This window comes from Phragmites australis, chromosome 11 (genome assembly GCF_958298935.1).
Source record: "Phragmites australis chromosome 11, lpPhrAust1.1, whole genome shotgun sequence".
NCBI classification, from domain to species: domain Eukaryota; kingdom Viridiplantae; phylum Streptophyta; class Magnoliopsida; order Poales; family Poaceae; genus Phragmites; species Phragmites australis.
The window spans coordinates 33,273,298-33,282,262 of NC_084931.1; the positions used below are offsets into that span (position 1 = coordinate 33,273,298).

At 39.0% G+C, this 8,965-nt stretch overlaps 1 protein-coding gene across 1 annotated transcript; it reads right to left on the minus strand.

Annotated features, from left to right (window-relative positions):
* Positions 1 to 1,682: 1,682 nt before the first annotated feature.
* On the minus strand, positions 1,683 to 8,218 carry LOC133885237 (uncharacterized). Its single transcript, XM_062324915.1, has 14 exons — positions 7,983 to 8,218; positions 7,383 to 7,527; positions 6,723 to 6,790; positions 6,584 to 6,637; positions 6,392 to 6,475; positions 6,122 to 6,207; positions 5,859 to 5,939; positions 5,276 to 5,406; positions 3,579 to 3,620; positions 3,285 to 3,361; positions 3,120 to 3,207; positions 2,681 to 2,762; positions 2,209 to 2,281; positions 1,683 to 2,112 (listed from the first exon to the last, which is right to left on the minus strand). Exons 1-14 carry the CDS (start codon positions 8,072 to 8,074, stop codon positions 1,944 to 1,946), a joined length of 1,272 nt encoding a protein of 423 aa, XP_062180899.1. The 5' UTR covers positions 8,075 to 8,218; the 3' UTR covers positions 1,683 to 1,943.
* Between the last annotated feature and the right edge of the window lie 747 nt (positions 8,219 to 8,965).

Below are 8,965 nucleotides of genomic sequence, written 5' to 3' on the forward strand. Positions count from 1 at the left end.
TAATATAATAACGTAATTAAATAATCTAATTTGTATAATCTCAGTACTCTAATTAAATAAACTAAGTACCCTAATTAAATAATCTAAGTAATAACGTAATTAAATAATCTAATGAGAATAACCTAAGTACTCTAATTAAATAAAGTAAGTACTCTAATTACATAATCTAATAACGTAATTAAATAATCTAATTTGTATAACCTAAGTACTCTAATTAAATAAACTAAGTACTCTAATTAAATAATCTAAGTAATCTAATAACGTAATTAAATAATCCAATTTGTATAACCTAAGTACTCTAATTAAATAAACTAAGTACTCTAATTAAATAATCTAAGTAATATAATAATGTAATTAAATAATCTAATTTGTATAATCTAAGTAGTCTAATTAAATAAACTAATATAATTAAATAAATGTAATCGAACGGATTAAACAATCACAATCTACTTCTGAAAGAACTAATCTACTTCGAAACAGACTAACCAAATAAGCTAATTACTCTAAATACTATTACTAACCTAAGTATTAAATAGGTAATCTAATAACTAACCGGTATGAAAGTGAGTGCTCTCGAAGTATTAAACTGCCGCTGCTGCTGATCGCGTTGCTCCTCTTCTGCTGCTTTCTATACTTGAGCTGCTGCTACTCCCTTCTCTGCTCTGCTACTCCCTTCTCTACTCTGCTGCTACTCTCTTCTCTGACGAACTCCATTTATTCACCTCTCCTCAGGCCGTGCCAAACATCACGGGTTGCCAAAATCATGCATGCATCCGGCCACGGGTTGCAAAAAATGGTGAAAATGATTGATGTGACGCGAAAATGATTGATGGGACGCGGGAAAAAGGGGATGGGATGGGTGGCCGGCTGTATTCGGCAACTGAGGTGCCGAATACGGCACTGTGGGCCGTATTCGGCACCTCAGTTGCCGAATACGGTGTTTTCGGATTTTCAGTTTCCGAAAATCAAATTTCGGTATTTGAGATACCGAATACGAGTGCTAGATTTGCAAATACGTCGACATGTTGTCTAATTTCGCAAATACGGTCGCGTATGTTGTCTAAATTTCCAAATTTGCCGTTGGCAGCTGCTGTGGATAACATTTCTTGTGAGCCTTGGCTCGCTTTGTCTTGTCTCCGCCACTTTTTATAAGCGCCATGATTCATCTTTCTTGCCTACTAATCGGTGTGGTAACAAGATATTCAACTCCTCTGATCCTCCATCCGGGCGCGCACGCGTTTGTCGCCATTGAGAAATCGTGGCGTCTAGGCCGCGCGTTTGTGATGCGTTCGTAGTAGACTTTTGGCCTAATCCATTTCGTGTTGGAAAAACTAGCCAGTGCGGCCCCATACCTTGCTTTCTACTGCTTGACTTCTAGTATTGTTTCAAAATTTCGTTGTCACCTCAAGACTGGCACGTATCTACGTTGGGCTTCACTTGTCCCTCTCGAAGAGCTAGACGACTCTGAGGATAGAGATTAGACAACTAATCCAATCGTCAAATGACATCGACAGCAAATCCATCAACTGGATGGCGATTCGAATATTCGGTGAGATCATATGGAGAGCGATTTTAAGACGGGCTGTGTATTGCGTCGTATTAAGGCGTTGGGTGCTTCTCGATGTCAAAGCAATGAAGCTATCATGACGAAAACAGCTCATAGATCAATCCAACACGCTCTGTAGTCAGAAGTTGATTGCCTTCATTATGTGGAATTCGATCTGATTGTAACATGTAAAGGGAAGTTCCCATTCTGCTACAAGGAGCAGACCTTGGCACAACAAAATTTCTGCCACTTGGAACAACTTCTAAAAATGTTCTTGAAGAACTGAAAGAGGCTACAATCCTCTCTCGACGAAATAATAGGGGTACTGTTTACACGACGTTGCAGACGTACTTGCCGGAAAAACTCTTACTAAAAGATGACCAGAAACAGCCTACAGTTAGAATATCTTGCCAATAGGCTTCAACTCTGTTGGTAAATGGTCATAGTTGCCCGAATCAATCTGTGTCTGGAACATGGGCCGCTTCCCGTACTCACGCAAAACACCTGGTGCCAAGTGTTCCTTGCTTGGTGTCAACATCACATAGTTTGGATCAGCTCTCTGGTAACTGCATTTCACATTAATATTCATCAACAAAGTGTTCCCAGAACAGCATTGCAACTCAAACAAACATAACCCAATTGCAGGAGATAGATAACAGAACCTGGGCTGTCTAAGATCCTCAACACGAAGGCCAAATCCATATGACGTTGTCCCCTTTGAGTGATCATTCACAGCTGTAAACAAAAAGGGTGTCAATGCAGCCAGTGAGTAACTCAAGTCTTATTAAATGAAAATTTCATAATTTGCAGCCACTCCACAAGAATAATAACGGGAAAAAAGTAAGGTTGGTAGACTAGAGCCTTTTTTCCCCAAACAAACATGGGGGAGAGGTTCCTCACCATTTGCCAGATTACAGATATAAATATTATGCTGCTCAATTAAAATTTCGTCCTGCTGGGTAAGAAGTTTTGCAGGAAACTTCATGTTCTCAGTGCAAAATAAAAAAGGGTACAAACCAGATATGATCACTGCCAAATCATACAGTAAAACTGATCAAAGAAACTGTAAAAATAAATTCATTGAAGTAGTATCCATGGATCACATGCTTGTAAAGAATACAAAGGCTTGCACACCTGTGACACTGAATGTAAAGGATGGCTTCCACCATGATTTGAATGCCACAGCTACAGAAGACTTGGAAGGACTAAGTTTTCCCTGTAAAGAGCAATGGACATCAAAACAAACGAAGTAATATAACGATCTAGAGATGAGTGTGCCCAAGGCACTCCCACCTTTCAATGTATCCCATATTTATTTCACCAAAATGGCTTCCAAAATTCCAAAAATGGGTGAAGGAATGACCTACCTTGTGGTAAAAAGATAAATTGTGTCTATGGAGGAAGATACAGAAAGTACATTTGTCTATAGCCTGAGTTTGATTTTTTGGAAGATACAGAAACTTCTTAAATTGTTAAGGTGAGACATGCACATGGTGTGTGAAGTGGGAATGCATTGCATGTCCTCTGTAAAGACTCGTCATAAAGGCCTAACTGATAAATAGATCTAATTAACCTTTAATAGGAAGTTTTTGTTAGCTTGCCAACTTGCAGCCAACTGAAACAAGGAATTGCCATTCTCGGTAGGCTTATCTTTATCAACCCTACAAACAGTACGAAAATTTAGTTAGTCAGTTGATTTGATGTGAAACAAAGTAATGTTCCATCACTAAAGGCATACCTGGCAGCCAACTCAAGTCCAAAGTCAATGTAGTTTGTGATGCCAACAACCTGATCATCTTCAAAAGGATTTTTTACCTTATAGACACAAGCAGGGCACACTCTCAACAAACTTCAAATTTTGTAACTTGGATGACAGAACTATAGTACTGAACTCTAGTACTGAAAGTAAAGTAAACCAGAAAATAATAAAACAAATGAGTCCTTATCAGGAGCGTTTCCTCCTATGCGTGCAGTGTGATGAGAAAGGATAAGAACTCTTTGCGAGTATAAAATGGATGAGAACTGTCCTTACCCTTCTTTGAACAACCAGGTGCTGATAGAATGATGCGGTCAGCTGCACATTTAGGAAACAAAAAATGTTGTTGGAAATGAGATTACAGAATTTAATGAAGGCAGTATTTTTTTTACCGAAACTGTGGGGGAAAATCCCACCAGGATTTTATATTAAAAAGAAACACAAGAACTGTACAAGAGGAAACAGATAGGAGGAAAAAAAAAACCTGAAAAGGGAAAATGAAAGGAATTGAGCTTTGAGGGTGTGGATGTACACCTAGACTACCCAAGTTCGAGTCCTCTTCGACGCGAATTTGGGTGTCTATTCCTTCTTATTTATAATACCACCTAGTTCCTCCTAGGTTGGTCAACTTTTTTAAAAAAGAGAAAATAAACCTGCTTGCTAAGAGGGAAAAGAAGGGAACTAAGAGAGGGAGTCTAGCCAAGGAAAAACAACTGCTCTTGTGGTTGAATTAACCCTATATATGTGGAGGTCAACCTCTTCATTGGAAGCCAGAAGCCAGGCTCGAAGAGTAGGCTGTACAACTTCAAATATTTTTGCATTTATTGTCTTCCAAATGCACCAAAATGAGATGATAAAGATTTCCATGAAGAAAGGTCCTTGGAAATTCTGCTTTCTTGTCATGATGTTGTTGAAGTAGTCAAGGTGTGGATCCCAATGAATCCCAAGCTTATGCCAACAATTCTTGCTGAAGGGGCAGAAGAAGAAGAAATGGTCTCTTGTTTCCTCAACATTTCTTCTACATAAAACACAGTTGTAGTTTGGGTTGACTGTGTAATTCCTTCTTCTGAGAATGTTCCTTGTGTCTAACCTATCCATACTCATGAGCCAGGTGGATACTTTGATTTTCGGAACACATTTGAAATTCCATATCCAGAACAATGGTTCTTGCACTTGAGTGTTTTGATATGTGGAATTATAGAATTTTTGTGAAGAATATCTAATGCTTCCCCTGATAAAAGTCCATCTGTCCTTTTCAACTACTTAATGAAGGCAGTATTAGTTAGATAAAGGAATTCTCTTTAGCAAGCATCATTGACAACTATTTAATTTATGTCAGCATTGTAATTACCAATGATTTGGTCAAAACATAACTAATGGCTTAAAAAAAATGGTTGACCATTGCACCCAACCCAAAAGAAAACATATCCATCTGGCTTATTGATTCTTGACATGGTTCAGTGTGATTATTACTGAATTCTTTGGTACCTAGATGAAAATCTACAATTTTTACAAATAAGCATATAATGTACAGGCAGCAACTTTTTAAGCACTCTCCGTTTTAGGATGCTAGCCCAACTATAACCACCTTGTGCGCATAGCTTAGTGGGATGTAATATCAAGGGAGACATATAACGTGTCAAACCTTAATCAATGGGGTTTTGGAATATATTCACATGGAAGTACTCATGTATGAATAAATTATTGTGCGTAAAGTGTTGATTCAAAGCTGCATGCACTATGTCAATATGAAGAGAAATATTATGTTTTCTAACGTATCAATAATTTCTTATATAAATCGCCAACACGTGTATATAACTACTTTGAAAATTCATCATAATTCATGCACCAAATATCCATCATTCCATCAGAGGCAGGAAATTGATTATGGCCTTGTCAAAAGATCCTAGCAATTCCAAGCTAATAACTGGCCGAAGCTTTCTTATTGAAAAACATGTACAATTACAACAAACCTGGGTATTTCTGACAAGCTCTAGGGAAAAAATGAATGAAGGGCTGAGCGGGCTAGTTGAGCCAACACCATAACTGACTGCACAATTCCAGTTCTCCAACTCTGTAAATGGCATAGGATGTTTGCTTCCACCTATTGCAGAATAGACAGGATGGAGAATCAGAGTTACCATCTAAAACAGAAGGCTCACAGCAATCAAACAATAACTAAACATCCACATGTGCTTTTCTGCAAGCAGGAAAGGCAGACAATTGCAAGGAAAGCATATACCTAATGTACAAGTCTTAGCAAAGGCGACATTTCAACAAAATACTGGGATTCAACACAACAAAAATCTTGGGAAGTCAAATAGAAACAGAAAATGTTAAGAATTTTAAATTATTTTAATTCTTTGCAGTTCAGTGCCAAAAGAAAGCTACACCTTACATACCTTTGTCTGAAAAACAATATGCCCACAAACGCATGAATATTCCTTTTGGTGATGACTAAGACAATGCAAATGCAAAGCATTGAAACGAAGTTTTAAAGGAGCCACATCCAACTACACAAGAGAACCTTAGACAGTTTAGACTAATAACACTCACTAAGTGGCTTGTATTGAACTCCTGCAGTTAAGCTCCCTTTTCTCCCAACCAACCATGCACCACGGGGTACCTCGCCGGATACTGCAAATGAACGAATTATCAGCATGACATGCTATAAGTGAGCCACATCCATGCTATAAGAATATTATAAGGGAGCAAACCAAACCATAAAAAATTCAAATTTAGGAGGGCGCCTACTTGGTTAAATATCATCCATATTCACAATTCAATAAAATATAAAAGAGTTATAAATAGATGTATACAAGGAAATGGCACAAAGGACGCCCCAAGTGATAAATTCTCTGAACCATATCTGACACCCATGACCCCATAATCTTCTGCACGCACCCTGCAAAAAAGACAAACAAAACTCCCTCACTCTGATGGGTTCTAATCATATTAACAGAAAGAAACAAAATAATATCTAGAATTGGGCATGGAAAAAATCCTCAACAAACAACAAACAAATCACTGGAAAGATATATAACAACACCGTGCATAGTTTGCAAAAGGAAACACGGTATATAGTTTACCTGTCTCCCATTAGCAAAGGTAATGTTCCAAATGCACCAATACGATACTTAGGATCATACGCACATGACCTCAGCTGCAACACGCTGCATAAAAGGGTGATTGGCAAACATCATTATCTAAGTGTTTTTCATAATAAATAATAAATATGCTGACAAACGATAATGTAGTCCATCGAGCAAGAAAGTGTGTACGGATTTGAAGTTGACACAAGAAGGTCCACAAAGGTATGGGGATCATCCAGTTCTCTAAAGAAAATGAGCGGAGTGTTTTTGTTAGAGTATAGCAAAGGTTGGAAAAATGTGAGGAGTTTGGAAGTAATGGAGTATGCACTTTTGCCAGCGAAATAGAGCATCCCCCTTTACTTCTGTTCCACATTTTTTATCAGCAGCAGCAGACACCTAGTGAAATTAAGGTAGACAAAAGCTTTATGTGAAGTAAACAAAATCCTTCAAAATGAATAAGATCCTAGTAATCCAATTGCAGCAGCTATAAACATTCTACAAAACTGCAAGCAATTCAGTGGCTTTATGAACATGTGATTGCACTAAAGGCATATCTCAAAATACAGCGCAAGGTTGTATGAAAATGGGGGTAGTACACACACACACACACACATGAAGCAACACTATGTTATCACAACTGAAATAGCAAGCAAATAAAACATAGACATAGTGTCCTTCCCCCAACAAAATGTTAGTTTTCCAGATTTTGTTTATATACTGATAGAAGCCAGTAGGCCATTGGATATTCTAATATCCATGCCATGCTAATGACAAGTAAATATATGAAATTATGATCCTTTGAAAGATAGATGTATGAAAAGGGGCAAAAATGCTACCAGCATGAATCAATAAAAAAAAACAATAATAAGGAACAGTTGGTGATCCACTGAACACCGATTATATCAGGAGTAGACAGGTACCATGCTATTGAAAAGGTACTAGAAACAAAAACTAAAGCAAAAAAGACAACTCGTGTTTGACAGGATACAGTAGCAATCAAATCAACATGAGGATCTTCCAGTGGCTTCAACATGATCCTTGAGGTCATATTCCCAGCCTGATCAAAGTAGTCCTCAAACAGATTGTGCAGCGAGAGCTTTCCAAACATTAGCTCATATGCCGGAACCGACATCCTGCATGTTCAAGACCAACACACTTCAGTAAAGCGATATCTCATTTTTCCAAGAGGGTTACAACTAACCCTAAGGCATATAGACAAAAGTCTCTTATGGCATTCTCTCAGAGTTGTGTGCATTCCAAGGATAAGCTACCAGAATTGAGATGCACAACTGTACAGCTAACTGGTGTTAACAATACGACGCACTTCACCGATCCACGGTTCCAATTCACAATATTGGAGTGATCACGCGCAATTGCTTAACAAGTATGATTCATCACGATGGTTCAGCCGTTCACTCTAGCAATCACGTCGAGAGTACGCCTACGGCTGAATCAATCGAGTTCGAGAGAGGGATTCTGCAAAGCGGAGTGTGCCCATGGCCTGCGTGATTCCGACCCGAACGAGATGGCTCACAAGAGCGGGCAGAGATTCCGTTTGGAGAGAAGGTGGGAGGGGGATTCGGGCGACCTGGTGCGGGCGGCGATGGGAGGGTAGTCGAAGAGCGGTGGCACTAGCACCATCGGCGGCGGTGGCTCCGGTGTGCTCCAGAAGATCCCCATCTCGTCCTCGGCTCGCGGATGCGGCGTCGGTGCGGCTGCGCCTCTCGCCCTCTTCCACCTCCTTTCTCAAACTCCAAAGCGGTCGTCTCTTTCTGCGCTGCGGCGGCGGTAAAACTTCGATGGAATTGTTCCCGGGGGAGGGCCGGAGGGTTTAAGGTTTCTTTTAAATGAATGCCACCACTTTAAAGTACTTTTCATCTCGATCACTAGCTTATGTCATTGACACCTAATACCGAATTTTATCTATTATTGACACAACCGATGATATAGATAAAATATATATCTAAAGTGGTGGTATGGATGCAAATTCCCTTTTTTAAAAGTCTATAGGTATAAGCTGTAATATTTGAACGTACGCTCAAACGCACACGTACATCCATATACTCTAAGACGCATGTTAGATCTATAACATATACATATGTCTACTAAAAAGATACAATAAACCTCAGACTCTACAAGCGATGAACACATCACGCTCCCATTATAATCCACACGCTAGATGTTGCCGGAAAGAAATTAATTTACAAGAGCAAGCTCTGGTGAGACACAAGCGTCAAGCCTAGGGCTCAAATGCTCGTGGGTAGTGAAGGATCAACCATTTCTACCACTAGACTATTAGTCCGTTCTCTGAGGATTTGAATCCTCTTACTTCGCAGTGGAGTGAAGTCACGATGACTTAATCTATTGTAAGCCGTTAAATCTTATATGGATGAATAAAATTTTATGCTACAATATTTATAATAGTGTAACTGATACAATACCTTTACTACAATGTTTAACGTGCATACTGTTCCTCATCTCATGAATTACTCTCCACCTCTGACTTCACTAGGATGAAGTCAGAGAATTTGAATCCATTATCTGGAGGGTTTAAGGCTAACGTCTTGACAA